General features: G+C 39.1%; 1 protein-coding gene across 5 annotated transcripts in view; it reads right to left on the bottom strand.

Moving 5' to 3' along the window:
- HEG1 (heart development protein with EGF like domains 1) overlaps positions 1 to 15,178 on the bottom strand; it is a 49,058-nt gene extending 33,880 nt beyond the window's left edge. For 2 of the 5 annotated variants that reach the window (XM_063116650.1, XM_063116653.1), the window contains exons 1-8: positions 14,830 to 15,178; positions 9,049 to 9,381; positions 7,208 to 7,537; positions 6,020 to 6,343; positions 3,779 to 4,099; positions 2,947 to 3,270; positions 859 to 1,182; positions 44 to 367 (exon numbers count right to left, since the gene is read on the bottom strand). In XM_063116650.1, coding sequence (XP_062972720.1) covers positions 44 to 367; positions 859 to 1,182; positions 2,947 to 3,270; positions 3,779 to 4,099; positions 6,020 to 6,343; positions 7,208 to 7,537; positions 9,049 to 9,381; positions 14,830 to 15,178 — 2,629 coding nt within the window. The remainder of the gene's footprint in view (positions 1 to 43; positions 368 to 858; positions 1,183 to 2,946; positions 3,271 to 3,778; positions 4,100 to 6,019; positions 6,344 to 7,207; positions 7,538 to 9,048; positions 9,382 to 14,829) is intronic. The other 3 variants (XM_063116651.1, XM_063116652.1, XM_063116654.1) reach the window with 3 other exon arrangements.
- Positions 15,179 to 18,422: the final 3,244 nt, after the last annotated feature.

Genomic DNA, 18,422 nt, shown 5'->3' with positions numbered 1-18,422 from the left:
CTGTGCTCTAAAATCTGCAACAAATGAGATCTTAATTCTTTACCTGTTATTTCTGAAGGAGATTGAGAATGTATAATTGCGGTTTCAGTGGAATCAGAGTCTTCGGGTGCCAAATTCATTTGTTTGGTCTGTACTGCAGTCCACACATAAGTAGAATCAGCAAAATTTGTAGAGCTGGGGGGTTTAGAATTAGCCGTGCTGGACATTTGTGTTGCTTTATGAGAACTGCTGGTGTCTCTCAGAGTTTGTAGGGTCCTCTCTTCATCTCTGTCTGATAGGCCTGAAACAGATGCACTGTCCATGTGAGAACTGGAAAGCATTCTCTCTGTATTTGAACTGCTTCTCATCTGCCCACTGTCTTCTTCAGCTGAAACACAAAATACAGTCTCACAAATTTTCTTCCATAATTATATTCATACAGATCTAATGGAAAACATTAATTTGTTTTTGGGAGGGGATGCAGATGGGTACAAATAAGGAATCCTCAGATGAATATTTTATAAATGTTCATTTCCCCCATTATTTTTATTGTGAATCAGAAAAGACTGAAATAGAAAATTTAATTTTGATATGAGTGCCACACTTTACTGCCGATATCTTTCAGAAATCAAACACCACAGCTTTATTTTCCCAACTTGTATAAAAATGAAGGTACTTCATTAAAAAGTGACACAAAATTGTTTTTACATAAATCCTGCTCATTTTAGTCAGCTTCATGCCCAAATGTCTTAGTAGTTTGAGCTTCTAGATATAATCTATCTGTTCTTATACTCTCTTTTTTTCTATTCATTCCTCACATCAAGCAAATGAAACTATGCTCTGAAATCTGGAATGCATGGGGAGATTTTCATTCTTTACCTGTTATTTCTGAAGGAGCCTGAGGATATGTAACTGCTGACTCCGTGAAATCAGTGTTCCCTGATGACAAATTCATTTGTCTGTTCTGTACTGCAGTCCATACATGAGAAGAATTAGAAAAATCTGTAGACCTGGGGATTTCAGAATTAGCCGTGGTGGACATTTGTGTTGCTTTATGAGAACTGCTGACGTCTCTTAGAGTTTGTAGGGTCCTCTCTTCATCTCTGTCAAATAGACCTGAATGAGACACACTGTTCGTGTGAGAAGTGGAAAGCATTCTCTCTGTATTTGAGCTGCTTCTCATCTGACTGCTGTCTTCTACAGCTGAAACACAAGAGTAGGAAATTAGGTGTACCATCTACATGTGCTGAAAGAGTATCACAAATTACTGTAACTTCCATGATTTTACATGAGGAAAAGTTAAATTTTCCAAACACCATTCATTTTTTTCCAGCAAAGATGGCAAAGTATTAATTTGTATTAATACAAGTCATCACATTTTAAATAGAAGAATTCAACTCTTCTTTTTTCTTTCACTTGCATGTAGCATGTTAATTTTGTCATAGGCAGGATCTACACTACTCCTTTAAAACGGTTTATAACAGTAGTGACCACTTTTGGGGGCCAGGACATGCTCCATATACAGTTTTCAAACCATTTTCAAAGTGTCATATCCTGCTTGGTGTAGATCGGGCCATATTTCATCAAGCCATGACCTTAAGAGCTGGAGATTTTGTTTGTGTTCAGAGCCTATCCGAAATAACTGAGGTGCTATCATATATAAGACCAACTCTTTCACTGAAGAATACTTTATCCTTGGTATATGTTAAATCCCCAAATTTGATTTCCATCAATTTGGACTACTTTTTCATTTATTTTATTTAAGATTTGTTGAGTGATAAAACATCTGGAGAGGTGATTTTTTAAAAATGTTTTTATTTCTACATCAAATAGAGGGGCAATCCAGACATCTTCTAAATAAATAAAAACAGTTATCTCTAACATCCATACTTAATTAGAAACAATTGCCCTCTTTTATATTTTTTTACAAATATTCAATAAGATGCATAGCTGTAGCCTCACCAATATCTTAGCCGAATTTACTATATATTATTTAATGTTTAAATTCACATTTGTATTCCATGAAAAATGTATAGCTCTTTGAAACTGTATTGCTATTATTATCACTTACTGAAAAGTTGTTAAGATTTTTAAAGACATATTGACTGTCTGAAAAAAAGAGTACAAGTAAGTCTTAATTAGAACATAGTCATGATTAGTACCATTTGTTTTAGTCTTAAATTCACTATAGCGCTGTTTGCATGTCATGGTTGCATTCTGCAGCAAATCGTGGTTCAATTAACACATGACTTGCAGGGATGCATACTGCACACAAGGTGCTTCCATTTTCTGTAAACAGCCTCTGATCAGCATGCCCAGAAATTGTCAGCATGACTTATGAACCAGGACCAATGAGTTGTTTAGGGGCTAAATAATCGAGCAGTTAATCCAACAACAAACCATGGCTTAACTGCTGGTTTGTTTATCCCCTTAACAATCCATTAGTCTGGGTTTGCATGCCATGCTGACAACCTCTGATCACCAATCAGTGGTTGTTTACAGAAACCCCATTAATTACTCAACAAAATTTGTGTGCTCCTGATAGTGCATATTATTTCTGCTATGACAAAATCACCTTATATGTTATTTTCGCAACTGTCTCTGATGTTTATTAATTTTAAATATAATCAGAAGAGATTTAAATAGTAAATGTAATCTTAGCATCAGTACCATGTACTGGCGATATCCCTCAAAAACAAATCTAAACACAACATAATTCTTTAAATTTCCCCACTATTATAAAAATGAAAATTCTACTTTTTAAAAAAGATGTTATTCTTATATACATTCCACATGTTTTAGTCAGCATTATCTTCAAATCCCTTAGTAGTTTGTTCTTCTAGCTATATTCTGTTCTTTATCGCCTTTTTAAATATTCATTGTTAACATTTTGGTTTTATCATTATACAAGACAAGTTAAACTATGCTCTGAAATCTGGAATAAAAGAGGAAAACTTCATCTTTTACCTATTGTTTCTGAACGAGCCTCGGAAAGTGTAACTGCTGCCTCAGTGAATTCAGGATTCCTTGATGACAAATCCATTTTTCTGGTTTGTCCTGGGGGCCACGCATAAGAAGAATCAGTAAGGCCTGAAGAGCTGGAGATTTCATTGCCAGAGGTTGTGAATATTTGAGTTACATTATATGAACTGCTGATGTCTCTTACAGTTCGTAATGTCCTCTCTCTACCTCTGTCAGATAGAACTGGAATAGATGCACTGTCCATGTGAGAACTGGAAATACTTCTGTCTGTATTTGAACTGGTCCTTGGCTGACCAATGTCTTCTACAGCTGAAATACAACAGTAGGAAATAAGATCTACCACCTGCAAGTACCCAGAGAGTATTGTAACATGTCTTCCAATAATTGCATTCATACAGATCTAATAACAAACAAGTTACTTTTCTGTTCAGTCTACTGAAAATAATGAAAGCCTAGCAAAAATATCATGGATTAAAATTCTTATAATGACCCTGTTCAGATGACACGCTAAGCATGGTAGTTAATCAGTTTGAGCTAAACATTATGGCTGAGCATATTGTGTGAATCATGACTCCGCAACATATCACTTTAAATTTCCCAACTGTTATAAAAATAAAGAGGGACATTCTGAGATAAATTCCACATGTCTTCAGTCAGTTTTATGCTGAAATCCCTTAGGACTTTGTCTTTCTAGCTATAATCTACCTGATCTTTTTTCTCTTCTTCTTTTATATTCATTCCTAACACTTTGGTTTTATCTCTATTCCAGACAATTGCTCTGAAATCTGGCACAAAAGATTAGATCTTCATCTTTTACCTGTTGATTCTGAAGCAGCCTGGGAAAGTGTAACTACTTCCTCGGTGAAATCATGGTCATCTGGTGACAAATTCGTTTGCCCGTTCAGTTGTGGAGTCCACACATAAGAAGGAGCAGTGAGGCCTGAAGAGCTGGGGATTTCATTACTAGAGGTTGTGAATATTTGTGTTATGTTATGTGAACTGCTTGTATCTCTTAAAGTTCGTAATGTCCTCTCTCCAGCTCTGCCAGATAGATCTGGAACAGACACACTGTCTGTGTGAGAACTGGAAATACTCTCTGTATTTGTGCTACTCCACAGCTGACCACTGTCTTCTGCAGCTAAAACACAATAGTAGGAATTTATTTATTTATTTATTTAAAATATTTATATCCTGCCCTATATCACTAAGATCTCAGGGCGGCGTACAGATAAAAACATACAGTATAAAACAATAAATATACACAGTTAAAAACAAATTAAACCATGATCCAAGTTAAAACAATATATAATTTAAAAGCAATAGATACAGTTAAAACAGTTAAAACAATGTGCCAGTGAGTTTAACCATCAAAGGCTTTGTTAAAAAGCCATGTTTTTACTTGGCGTTGAAATGAAATCAATGTTGGCACTGTCCAAGGTGTGCCACCTGCATGTACTGAAAGAACATCAAAACATTACTTTCCATAATTACATTTATACAGTTCTAATCAGAAACAAGTTAATTTTACTCTCCACTTTTGGGGGATCTCCCCTTCCCCTTGTACCACAAGCTTACCCCATTTAGTAAGTTTCCCCAGACCTCTGTGTAGCATTTGGGGGGGGGGGGGTGACTGGATACCTAAATCTGGATCTAACCAATGAAAACTTGGCAAAGGTGTCCTGGATCAAATCCTTATAATGAGCACATCCTGGAATGTTTTGTATGTTGGCCAGTCAAAAGGGTGGTTAGTTGTATGTATAAATCTTAGAAAAGAGTTGAACCCCTGTGTGTAATGTTGCCTAGAATTTTGCTCCTGTTCTGTTACTGCTTACACTATAGTGGCTGCTGCTATAGAAAGTTCTCTGTGTCCTTCTGACTGGAGGATTGTGCTTGGTATACAAAGTGGACTTGGCAGATGACAATATGGAGGCATTCCCTGTGTCATACAGGGAGTGGTAGTATTAGTATGCCACTCCATGGCTAGTGGAGACTTGGAGATGTTGGCATGCATCCTGAGGGAATGGCTGTTGGAGTTGCTATTTTTTATGACATTTGGAGTGCCTTTGTGGTGGGACTGCATGGACTCCTGACTAAGTTATAGTGACTTAGTGTAAGGTGTGTTAAGATTCTTAAACACATGGTTTTGCTCTAAAAGAGTAGAACTATATCCTCATTTTAAAATATTCATACTATACTAGAGAGGATTAGTACCACTCATTTTAGCCTTTTATCTCTGCACAGGAACTATATTATCAACAATTAACACTTGTGGATATTGCAGTAAAGATTGTTAATAATATTAAATATAACTTCTCTTTTTTAAGATGTTCATTTTTTCTTGCTCAGTGCTAAAATCACGTTCATCTATTACTGGGACTACTGGAGTTTTTGGCAGGTTCAAATGAATTTAATACCTATCCCATATTCTAAAGCAACCCCCATGTTTTTAACTTCTTTTAGAAATCTATTATCCCATAATAATGCTGATTCCATTACAAGTAAATTGACAATTCAGAATATCAACTGAGAATCCATTGTACTATAGTTAGTGTTATTGAATTGATATTATACTCTAATATCAGGAAAAGAAGGGCTACTCTCATCTTGAATTACTTGTGCTTTTATCCACAGTTTAATCCCCCCTAGACATTACTTTCTCAATAATCACTGTCATTTATTCATCTGAGTGTTTTGTAATCTAATCAGAATAAATTGTAATAGGAAATTTAAATTTGGCATTAGTATCATATTTAATACTATCCTTAAAAACAAAAACATATACCACAAATAGCCTTATCTTTCCCTATTGTTCCACCAATGAAAAAAAATACCTTTTTAAAGAGTAACTTATGTTCTTATATAAATCCTGCACATTTCTAATCAGCTCCATGCCCAAATGCCTTAGTGGTTACTTTTTTGAACTATAACTTGTCTGCTTTCTCTCTCCCCGCTTCTTCTTTTTTATATCCATTGCTAACATTTTAGTTTTATCTTTAAACCAGAAAAGCATAATGCTGCTCTGAAATCTGGAACAAATGAAGAGATCTTCATCTTTTACCTGTCATTTCTGAAGGAGCCTGAGAATATGTAACTGCTGACTGAGTGAGATCAGTGTTCCCTGGTGACAAATTCATTCGTCTCTTCTGTTCTGAAGTCCACACATAAGAAGAATCAGCAAAGTCTGTAGAGCTGGGGATTTTAGTATTAGCCATGATGGACATTTGTGTTGCGTTATGAAAACTGCTGATGTCTCTTAGAGTTTGTAATGTTTTCTCTTCGTCTCTGTCAGCTAGATCTGAAACAGACGCACTGTCCATGTGAGAACTGGAAAGCATTCTCTCTGTATTTGAACTGCTTCTCATCAGACGACTGTCTTCTACAGCTGAAACACAACAGTACAAAATTAAATATGCCATCTGCATGTATTGAAAGAGTATCACAAATTGTCTTCCATAATTATATTTGTACAGATATAATGGAAAACATTAATTATTGGGGGAGGGTGCAGACGGATAAAATAATGAAGAGTCAGATTAAAACTTTGTAAAGAGGAAAAGTTCATTTTTTCCATCAATTCTTTTTACTAAATCATGAGACTAAAATTGGCTTTATTATTATTATTATTATTATTATTTATTTATATAGCACCATCAATGTACATGGTGCTGTACAGAGTAAAACAGTAAATAGCAAGACCCTGCCGCATAGGCTTACATTCTAATGAAATCATAATAAAACAATAAGGAGGGGAAGAGAATGCACCAAACAGGCAGTATAAAAGTCAGAACAAATCAAGTTTTAAAAGCTTTAGGAAAAAGAAAAGTTTTTAGCTGAGCTTTAAAAGCTGCGATTGAACTTGTAGTTCTCAAATGTAATTTTGAAAATGCTTTCAAAATTAGTTCTGGTTTTGTTCTGCGTCGTGATAGATTCACATTGATGCTTCATTTTATTCAAGTAAGAACTCATAAGAGACAGAGAACTGTACATGATACATGGGGTGCATTATGTGGGTTCTGTCAAAGTCGGTGAGGTGCTGAACAAGGCCTCAGAGAGACTGGCCAGTGTCAACAGGATAATAGGAAATGTAACTTTGACTGCCAATATCCTTCAAAAACCAAACAACAACACTGATAGTGATAAACTATTTTTTTTCTTTAATCATCCATAACACTTTGCTTTTATCTTTATACCAAACAAGGGAAATTGTGCTCTGAAATCTGGAAGAAAAGAGGATATAATCTTTTACCTCTTGTATCTGAAGAAGCTTGGGAATGTGTAACTGCTGCCTCAGTTATATCCTCAGTGAAAGGAGGGTGCCCTGGTGATAAATCTGTTTGTCCGTTCTGTTGTGGAGTCCACACATAAGAAGGATAGCCTGAAGAGCTGGGGGTTTCTTTGCTAGAAGTTGTGAATATTTGTGTTACATTATGTGAACTGCTGATGTCTCTTAGAGTTCGTAATGTCCTCTCTCCAGCTCTGTCAGATAGATCTGGAACAGACACACTGTCTGTGTGAGAACTGGAAAGACTTCTGTCTGTATTTGTGCTACTCCACAGCTGACCACTGTCCTCTGCAGCTAAAACACAATAACAGAAATTAGGTGTGCCACCTGCATGTAATGAGGGAGCATCAAAACATTTCTTTCCATAATTATGTTCATACAGTTCTAATAATAAAAAAACAGGTTAATTTGACCCGTCAGTTTAATATAAACAATGGGTTGGATACAGAGTTTGTGGAGGCATATTGTGTGAATGGAAATCCAGTCACAGAAAGCACCTCCCCCACTTTTGGGGGATCTCCCTTATCTCCTGTACCACAAGCTCACCCCAAATTCAAATCATTTTATTACGGTCCAAGACCAGCACAACTTTAATCCAGCAACAGGAACCATACAAAATAGTACAGATCCTTAGATCCCATCTCCCAGAGATTTAACAGTTCTCCGAGGTTAATAGGTTATGACGTGTCCCTATAGCCAAGTGGCAGAATTTAGCAACCTTATAAGTAACTGAGGGGTTTCTATCTGCAAGGAGAAACTTGGTATAAAATTCTTCAGTGTTACCTGGAAAGTCCTGTAGTAGAGGTTGGATTAAGCCTGACCGGGCCTCTGAGTAGAACGAGCAGTGTAAAAGCACATGAGAGGATGTCTCTATCTCACCTGAACCATATGGGCATAACCTTTGGGGGACTGGAATTCCTTGATATCTGCCTTCTTTGAACTTGGAAGGGAGAGCATTATAGCGGGCCCTATAATGCTATAAAACACCCACCTGTATTTATAATATGTAAGGGACAAGCTCACCCCATTCAGAGGGGTCCCCCAGCCCTCTAAGTAGCATGGGGGACGGCTAGAAAAATTGCTGTAGAGAGCAGAGGTTCAAAAAGCCCACTACTGCCAACCCAGTTGCAAGTACCTAAACCTGGATCCAGCCAATGAAAATTTGGCAAAGATGTCCTGGATCAAAATCCATATAATGAAAACAACCTGAAATTTTGTGTGATGGTCAATCAAAAGAGTGGTTAGTTGTGTTTGTAAATCATAGAAAGAGATTGAACCTCTGTGTGTATCATTGCCTTGAACTTTGTTCCTGTTCTGCTACTGCTGGCGCTATAGTGGCGGCTGCTATAGAGGGTTCTCTGGTGTCCTTCTGTCTGGCGGATTGTGCTTGGCATATAAAGTTGGGTTGGCGGGTGACATGATGGAGGCATTTCCCCATGTCATACAGAAAGTGGCTCCATACATGGGGGAAGTATAATAATAGGAAATTTAACTTTGACATCAGTACTATCTTTATTGCTGATATCTTTCCAAAACCAAACCTCACCACTGATAGCTTCAACTTTCCCCAGTATAATAAAAATGACAGTACTTCTTTAAAGAATGACATAATTGCCCTTACATAAATCCTCCATGTTTTAGTCAGTTTCATTCCCAAATGCCTTAGTAGTTTGTCCTCCTAGCTATAATCTATTTGTTCTTTTTCTCTTCTTTTTTTCTATCACATGAATAGTTTGCTTTTATCTCTATACCTGGCTAGGGAAACTGCTCTGAAACCTGGAAGAAAAAAGGAGAAAATCTTTTACCTCTTATTTCTGAGGGAGCCTGGGAATGTGTAACTGATACTTCAGTTATATCCTCAGTGAAAGATGGGTGCCCTGGTGACAAATCCAGGTGTCCATTTTGTCGTGGAGTTAGCATATAAGAATCACTGAGGTCTGAAGAGCTAGAAAGTTCATTGCTAGAGGTTGTGAATATTTGAGTTACTTTACGTGAACTGCTGAGATCTCTTAAAGTTCGTAATGGGCTTTCTCTATCACTGTCGGATAGATCTGAAACAGATGCACTGTCCGTGCGAGAACTGGAAATACTTCTATCTGTATTTGTGCTGCTCCTCGCCTGACCAGTGTCTTCAATAGCTGGAGGGGAAAAACAGTGGGTACTTAGGTAAGTTCTGAAAGCGTGTGTTGAAAAGCCTATCACAAATTTTATTCGTATAATTAAATTCATAACATCTCATGGAGAACCAATTAATTTTCCCACCCCCAGTCTGATAAAAATAATGAACACTTGGAAAGAAGTCATGGCTTAAAATCTTTCTAGGAACCCTTTAAATTTAGAAGAGGTGGCAGTAAAATAGCTGCTATGAAGCATTTTTAAAATATCTGTTAATAATTGATATAACAGTACAGAATGAATGAGATCACGAGAAAGCACAAATCATACATATGTCCATATAACTGATCTTATAAGTTTCTGATAAGCTATATTTCTTCTACTTTAATGCAGTGGGCCGCCCTGACACAGAAGCTCTGTAAAGAGTGAGTGAACAAAAGGTTACAACTTGAAAGAAATAGAATTGCTGTGGAAGCAACTGAAATGGCAAAATATACCCATGTTTTCTACACTACTGCTTTAAAATGGTTTATAACAGTAGTGACAACTGTTGAGGCCCAGGACACACTCCCCATACAGTCTTCAAAACGTTTTCAAAGTGTTATATCCTGCTTAGTGTAGATCTGTGGGCTAGGAACCCTACTCTAGCTAAATGAGGGCTCCACTAATGGAAGAGGAATATAGAAGGGAGAGGAAACAGAAAGGAAGAGAGGGGAACTGAGATGCTTCTTAACAGTCCTTGAGACTCTTCTCAGCCCAAATAAGGCTGCCTTAGTTCTCAGCACTATTCAAACTCTGTGACATACACCCCAACTCAATAGAAACAGATATCAGTTTTATATTGACCAAGTACTAGTTGTATCTATGAAAACGAACACATAGGAGTTAGTATACCTATTACATCTAGGGGTTCTCCTAGAACCATCTTTGTCACTTGAGGCTCAGGTGGCCTCGGTGGCACGGAGTGCTTTCTACCAACTTCGGTTGGTGGCCCAGCTACGCCCCTATCTGGACAGGGATAACCTAGCTTCAGTTGTCCATACTCTGGTAACTTCCAAATCAGATTACTGCAATGCCCTCTACATGGGGCAGCCTTTGAAGACAGTCCGGAAGCTGCAGCTTGTGCAAAATGCGGCGGCCAGATTGATAGCTGGAACAGGGAGGTTTGAGCATGTAACACCGATTCTGGCCCGCTTGCATTGGCTGCCTATATGTTTCCGAGCCCAATTCAAGGTGCTGGTCTTAACCTATAAAGCCCTACATGGCTTGGGACCACAATACCTGATGGAACGCCTCTCCCGACATGAACCTACCCGTACACTGCGCTCAACATCTAAGGTCCTCCTCCGAGTGCCTACTCCAAGGGAAGCTCGGAGGATGGCAACAAGGGAGAGGGCCTTTTCAGTGGTGGCCCCCCGACTGTGGAATGATCTCCCCGATGAGGCTCGCCTGGCGCCAACATTGTTATCTTTTCGGCGCCAGGTCAAGACTTTTCTCTTCTCCCAGGCATTTTTAACAGCATTTTAACAGCATTTAACAACGTTAAGTTTGTTTTTAATGGACCCCACAATTGTTGTTTTTAAATGGATACTGTTGTTTTTATACTGTTTTTATGTGTGTGTGTGTGTTGTTGTTTTTTAAATTGTATACTTTTAATGTTTACTATTTTTAAATGTTGTAAACCGCCCAGAGAGCTTCGGCTGTGGGGCGGTATATAAATGTAATTAAATAAAATAATAAATAAATAAAATAAATACATTTTGACACATGTGGTTGGATTCAGGCTTAGTCATGCTTAGAGTAGACCCAATGAAATCAACTAACTTAAGTTCCATTGATGTCAATGGGTCTATCCTAAACATGATTAAGTCTGGATCTAATCTATAGATTGAAAACGTTATTTTAGTGTGAGCTATTATATTGTTAGCAGCTCACAATTTATGACGATAGAAAGTCAACAGCTGTTGGAAGAAAAACTTGGTTTTGCTTGCCCTGCTGAATCCCACCCCCGATTTCATTTATTGCATTTATGTATATCCCAAGTAGGCCCCCATGACAGCTCACAATAATAAAAGCAGAGCATTATCTAGGACAAACCAATACATATTAAAACTAATATGTCACAACACACTGCCAATAATCAATAACATAGATAACCCACTAAATACTTCCTATAGGCTGAAAGCAGTTACTATTGGCAGTAAAGTAAAGGCCTTTGGGCCCCACCCAGATTCGCAGTTGGAGTCGTAGTCCTGTCTGTAGAAGATACATTTTCTCTTTCTGCAAAACCCTTGAAGAAAAAGGAAGCTCTTCTATGGCCCCTTTTGTTAATTTTCTTCTAGTGAGGCTGCTGTTTTTAAAATTGTAATTATTGCTATGGAAAAGAGGTAATGGAGCTTTTTCACTAAGGTTCCTGCTGATCAAAGCAATCTTCCATCGCAAAATATCTACCTCTTTGGCACATTATACTGAAATACACATTACCTTTCTGTGAAGCCTGCCCCCATTTGGTCATTTAAAAATCCACAGTAGTCTGTAAGAATTTCCTCAGCTACAGGATGACTTTGTCCACTAATTCATGGAGCCATCAGATATTACAAATATTCTTCCTGTGTTTGCAATGGATGGGAGTGGGGATACAGATGCAAAGAATGACAGGATCCTGTGCATTTAGAAACTACGTAGGAGAAAAATCGGTCTTTGATGACAATTTGTACCTGCCCAAATATCTCCTTCTGCACAACTTCTCCTTCCCTGCTGAATCTACTTAATTTTTTACTCTCTCTTCCCCCCTCTTCCCTCCCCATCCCCTTTTCCTTGTGTGTCTTGACTTTTTTAGATTGTAAGCCTGAGGGAAGGGACTGTCTTCTTTGCTGATTGATTATAAGCCACTCCGGGAGCCTTTTTTGGCTGAGGAGCAGGATAAAAGTATTTAAAATATAGGAGCCATGCCCCCCACCCCGCCGCCTTTCTAACTGGCTGTCCTATGAGTGGAAAACAGGTATTTCAGTGATTGCTAGCTACAAAACTTCAACCTTCCTTTTCATTATCAATATATTATCTCTGCAGATGATCAACAATAGTGAATTGATACTACATGTCATCATTATGTCTATCTTGCTGGCCACCATCAGTAGGCAGAATGGGCTACTAATCTAACCTAGCAGGGGAATTATTTTGATCCACATCAAATATTCACATAGTTTCTGCTGCAATTGCTAAATAACTTGTCAAGTCTCTAGTCCTCAAACCACTGTGGTGACTCATCTCATCCACTCTGGAGGCTCCCTCTATAAATTAATAATATTTTTGATGGTTTACATGTTCAGAGCACTTTGGAATGTTAAAAGCTTTCATACACATCCTTCTAAAAACCCTGCAAAATAGGTAGGTATTAAGATGTTTTTAGAATGTTTTAGGATGTTTTTTAGGATGTTTGTAACGATGTATATTATGTTTTAATTCAGTTTTATTGTTGTTCCCTGCCTCGATCAAAATGGAGAGGCAGATAAGAAATAAACTTATTATTATTATTTTTATTATTATTATTATTTCCATACCTGAGATGCAAGGTGCTGTAACTGAGAAATAAGTTCTTGCCTACATTGCTGAAGTAAGATTTGAACCAGGGACTTTCGGGCTCACAGCAAATATGCCATTACAGTAAACCAGTTCTAAAGCAGCTACATTACTATTATTTCTCTGTGTGCAATTAATGAAAAAACAATCCTACGGACTAGAAAAGCCAACAACGTACTAGTCTTTGGAGTAAAGTAAGACTGGGTAAGCACAATCTTCGATGAAGAATCAGGAATCTGTGTGACACTGGACGTGCTACGTCTTCCTCTTGAACGTGTCGCTTCAGATGGGAACTGGGTTTGATCAGAAGAGGTGGCGATTTCCTTCTGAGAAACAGGGTCTTTTCTTGCCAAATCAGTCACAGTGATGCCATCTGTAAGAAACTGTGAAGTCATTTCTTCACCTCTGTTGATTGTTTCTGAAGTGTCCCTGCTGTTGGCGTCCAAACCGGATGTTCTGCTCTTGGGATCCCAGCTGCTATCAATATGATGGCTGTTCCGAATGGCTGGAAAATGGGTGGGTGGGGGCACCCAAGAAAATTAAATTGCATCAGGCTTCACATATGAAAACCTTATGGAAACATAGTTACAGTCAATGTAAACTGCCCAGAGATCTTCAGCCATGGGGCGATATACAAATGAAATAAACAAATAAATAAAAAAAGATGTTTTGATACATAATGAAATATATTTGATGTCAAGAATTGCCCAGGACATACCATAATGATATTGTACATGGACCTAAGCTAGATGTAACAAGGTAGCAATCTCCAAACCTTTTTTCTTTTTTAACATGAAAAGCAAACTTAAGTGCAAACATGGCTGGCAGGAGAGGGAGCTGCTTAATCCTTTCCCCTCCAGTGGTATCCTGATCAAAATTCTCTTGCCCTGCTTGGCTACTTAGGTATCCCTCCCCAGTTTGAAGGGATCAGTTTAGAGCAGAAAATGCACAGAAGGGAAAGGGCTAATCAACTTCCTGCTGCCATTTCTCTATTCAAAAATGCTTTAAAACAACAACTATTGGATATATATTCCAGTAATTCCAGTCTTTAAGGATTACACTGGAGACTGTTACATTTGACTCCACTATAATCCTCAAAGACACAGGTATGTGTATTTCAAGACTGTAGTCTGCACTCTTGGAATTTGGTGCTCGGTATAGAATCCAACATTCTGTGAATGTCCATTTTCAGAGTTTTTAATAAAGCAAGTTACTAGACCCTAAGGTTGTGAAGACAGGCTTGGAAATGTGTGGGTAATATCTGTGAAATTTTCTAAGCCTGAACAGGTTTTATAGTGTTGAAGGGAAAAGGGGCACTTCAACTCTTGGCTCATCCCCATGAAAAGCAGAAGCAGGATCAATTATGCGAAATAAGCTCAAGATTTGCAAAATTCTTGATTTGAAACAATGTATGGAGGTTGCAGGGTTCAGCTTTACTCTTATTCGTACCTCTGCTTGTCTGAGCAACACACAAGTTCTTCTCATTAGAAGGATTTTATTCCATGACGTCTCTGCCAAGCTTTCATTGGGTTGTATCCAGATTTAGGTACTTCCAACTGGGCTGGAAGAAGTGGACTTTCCCAACTTCTCCCCACTGCAGCCTCTCCAGCCCCACCAATTCTGGCAAAACCCATATTCAATTTGGATCCCCACCCACTTTGTTTCAATTAAGACTAACCACAAAAATGTGAAATGTAATCATTAAAATATATAAAAACTACCCAACACCTTTATATTATACTTGGATGTCTAATAGTTAATAAAGCGAGACCCCACTCTTTCAAATCTTTCTGTGCCTTCTCTGACCTCCTTTTATTCTGACATATTCTGTAAACATTGCCATTTCAGCATTTCCAACCAAGCATTCAGACATTTTAGGTGGTAAAACTTACTCGGATGATTGTTGTACGAAAGTGAAGAAACCGATGCCTCGGGAGAATGTATCCTTAAAGTTATGGTTTCAAGCTCAGCAGTATCCACAGTACTTGGTGAGATATCAGCTCTTCTTCTCCGCATCACTGCAGATGAATGCCGGGCTAAATGTCCAGTTATGGTCCTTTCAGTGTACCATGAAGAGCTTCCTGTTAGTGCTGCAGACATGGAAGAACTGTTGGTTCTCGTCTGGAACGTCCTTCCTTCGCCAGTGCCAAGGGTACTGAAGGCATCTGTATTGTACGTATGAGATGATCTAGAAGTCCTTGCTTCTGTGTTTGAACTCTCGACTACCTTTTGGCTGCTCATAATGGCTGAAAGGGAAAAGGGGGGGGGAGAGAGAAAAGTAAAACAGAAACAAGTCTGGAGCTGACCCTAATTCCCTGGACAAGCACAAATTTACCCGAGGATGGAAGATGGTTGCATGTGTGTGTGTGTGCTCTAACATTTGTATGCACCACAGGGTGTGATTGTGCTTGACTTAGCATGCATGTGAGCATGTGTGTGAGTGAGTGTGTGTGTGAGAGAGAGGGACAGTGTGTGCTTGTGCTGGGGGGCACCCATTGACTCACGTCCATTGTATCTCATGTAAATTATCTCACTTGTTTTCCATTTCTGAACACTCATAGCTTTACAGAAGCAGAACATACCGGGTATTATTTAATTTTTTCACATCATCCCAGCTCCATAGATCTCCAATAACTGACACCACAGTGCCACAGGTTCCTTTGTTTTTACATCCCCTGCCCGACAGCCCTCCAGTCTATGAATTACTGTACTTTGGAATGCATCCCAGTTTTGTAATTACACTCTGTTGACCTAATTTATCCTCCTAATTATTTTTAACATCCTCCAAGGGACCAGAGGTGGCTATGAGCATTTGGTGATCACTTCCAGGGAAGACTTCAAGTCTCTATATAAAGATGTCTCAACTGAAACTCAGCAGAAGGAAGATGGTCTTTCAGATAATATATTCCTTGAGCCAAATTCTCTTCTGGGACTGTACATGGCAACGGCGAGTCAATTCTCACAACAGTAGTAGCCTGGGAAACACAGCCCAATGGGTTACCTTCCTCTGTCGAAAAGGCTGCACATTCCATTGCGGTTATCGGCATTCCAGTGGGCAGTGACAAGCGCCCAGATTGCTCATATCTGACGTGTCGCAACAAGCAAACCATGCCCCCATTTAACAAGCTGCTTATTGTGGCTGGGCTTGGTCTAATTGAAATGCTGAAGCCCAGCGGGATGCACAGTGCACGGATTTGCAACTCAATGCCTGGTATGTGGTGCAAGCCACACAGACCCTATAGAGCAGCACTCAAGCAGAATGAGTTGGGTATGTGCGTGGGGCCATGCCAAAACGTATGCCCTTCTCCACACTGTCCCCCCAACTCCAAATGTTTTTCAGAACGAGCTGTCATGCTGGACTGCCCAATGGTGACACAATATCCCTGCAGTGTCACATCTCCCATTCTGCAACCTCATCTAGTGTCTTTTAGTGCCAGCCAAGGGCTGTGCGGTTTACTAAGCTTTTAGCTGATGGTCTGCATCACTGGCTTCAGTTATGGTCACAGTTTTTATTTGCGACAGCAAATTTTATCTCATTTTATAGCTTCTTTGATAGGGTTTTATCAGTTCCTTCCCAGTCTATATTGTTATTTTTAAGGCTTTTCTCTTTTTTGAGCCATCATGGTGCCACTCTGTGGTAGAGTCAGCATAAAAATAGTTAAAATTAAATAAAGTACTGTGGTGACCTAACTTCCAAAGTTACTATAAAGATTTTTAAGATAAAGTATGCAAAACATTCTGGGAATATAAGGGGAAATGGTATATAACAATACATGCTAAGTAATATCACCCACTGTGCAATAACATTTTTGTTAGCTTGAACTTGACTAATGTCACATTTATTTGTTTCGTGTCAGCCAAGTGGTAGGTGCTGTTCACAGCACCAGCCCTGCCTCAAAATCTTACAGTCTGCATTAAATAGATAAGTGTTGGGAGTGCAAGATGAGGAGGTGGGAGGAAAGAAAATCAATTCCCTCTTCTCTCCCTCTTCTCCTGCTCCCAAGTTCCCAGCTAAAAACTTAAACATATTATCAGTGATCAACTACTCATCCTGGACAATGACACCTCCCTCTCACAGGTTGGCCTTTTCTTTATTTATAGACAGCCTCCCAACGTAAAACAGCTACTCACTAGCAAGGACACACAACAAAAATACAAACACAGGAACCAGATCCTGCCATAAACCCAGATGTCAGCTCTGGCCCCATATCTACTGTGGAAACACTATTAGAGGATCTAATAATGTCACCCACACCATTAGGGACTCATATACTTGCTGATCTTCAATATGATCTACACCATCTTCTATCAGCAATGCCCTTCTTCATTCTACAAAGGGCAAAAGAAGAAACGGACACAAATCTGGCATCAGAAATGGTAATATTCAGAAATAGTGGCAGAACGCTTCAGTCTCCCAGGGCGCCTGTCACAGATCTGAAAGTGGTTATTGTGGAGCAAAGGAACTTCAAAGCGAGATTATAGCGAGAGACTGCCAAGTTAGAATTCATCAACAGGTTTAATTCCATTGCCAGAGGCTTGAATTGGGATGGTGGATTTTTATCACACTACATGTGTTAATTGGTTTACCTAGTGGCAGGGTGTTTGTTATCTGCAACAGCTGCACTGTAAATTACTGCACTGTAAATTTCCTTCTGACCTCACTTCTTGCAATTCTTCCCCCATCCCAAATGTACTGTATATAACTCTGAAACCCTCCATAATACTTCACACATTTGTTAGTCTTTAAGGCAGCCCTACCACTAGGCAGAGTAAAGCAGTCACCACAGGCAGGAGGAGGGAGCAAGGTGTTGGGAGAACAGAGTTGTGGGCCATGCAGCCTGCCCTGCACTCCCTAAAGTAGCCTGCTGTCCCATTGCCAGTGGGGATCCAAATTCTAGTCTAGTCTGCTTTTGTATGTGGAATGGACAGAGCCTGATCTTGCGCTGTGGCAAATTCAGGGCAGCCATCCACCCTCTCAGAGTGATCCGGAGGACAGGTAGGCTCTCTGAAGAGCCGCATTGGCTGATAAAAAGGGTTGGCACGTCTTGGTCAGTCCCAAATTCCTGGCTCTGAGGGGGTCCTTCATCAGAGAGGTAGTCCTTGTGGGAGGGAGTGTCCTGGAGATCACCTGTACCAGTAGGAGGGCTCTGATGGAAAAGGTTTGCCTGCTCCCAGCAATAGTGCATGTGCATGCCAAATACATATCTTCATCTTGTAAGGGTGCTCTGAGGTTGAAATATGCTAGGAGAAACAAAATAACGAATAATAGGAAAACTGGTCTTTTGATATTGTTTAGTTGAGCAGAAACTACAGTCGCGTCTTATATAAATAATCCTATTAGCATAGGGCTATAGTTCAGTTATAATCTTTTTTGTCACTTATGAAGCCACCGCCTTCTGATTTAAACAGAAAAGGCCTCTATCCTTCTGACATCAGGCATGTCAATGTAAGTATTTTACTTGTAACCTGAAATAAACACACAACC

This window comes from Elgaria multicarinata, chromosome 2 (genome assembly GCF_023053635.1).
Source record: "Elgaria multicarinata webbii isolate HBS135686 ecotype San Diego chromosome 2, rElgMul1.1.pri, whole genome shotgun sequence".
NCBI lineage: Eukaryota > Metazoa > Chordata > Lepidosauria > Squamata > Anguidae > Elgaria > Elgaria multicarinata.
Note: the sequence above shows the minus strand (reverse complement) of the source record. Positions and strands in the feature narration are given on the sequence as shown.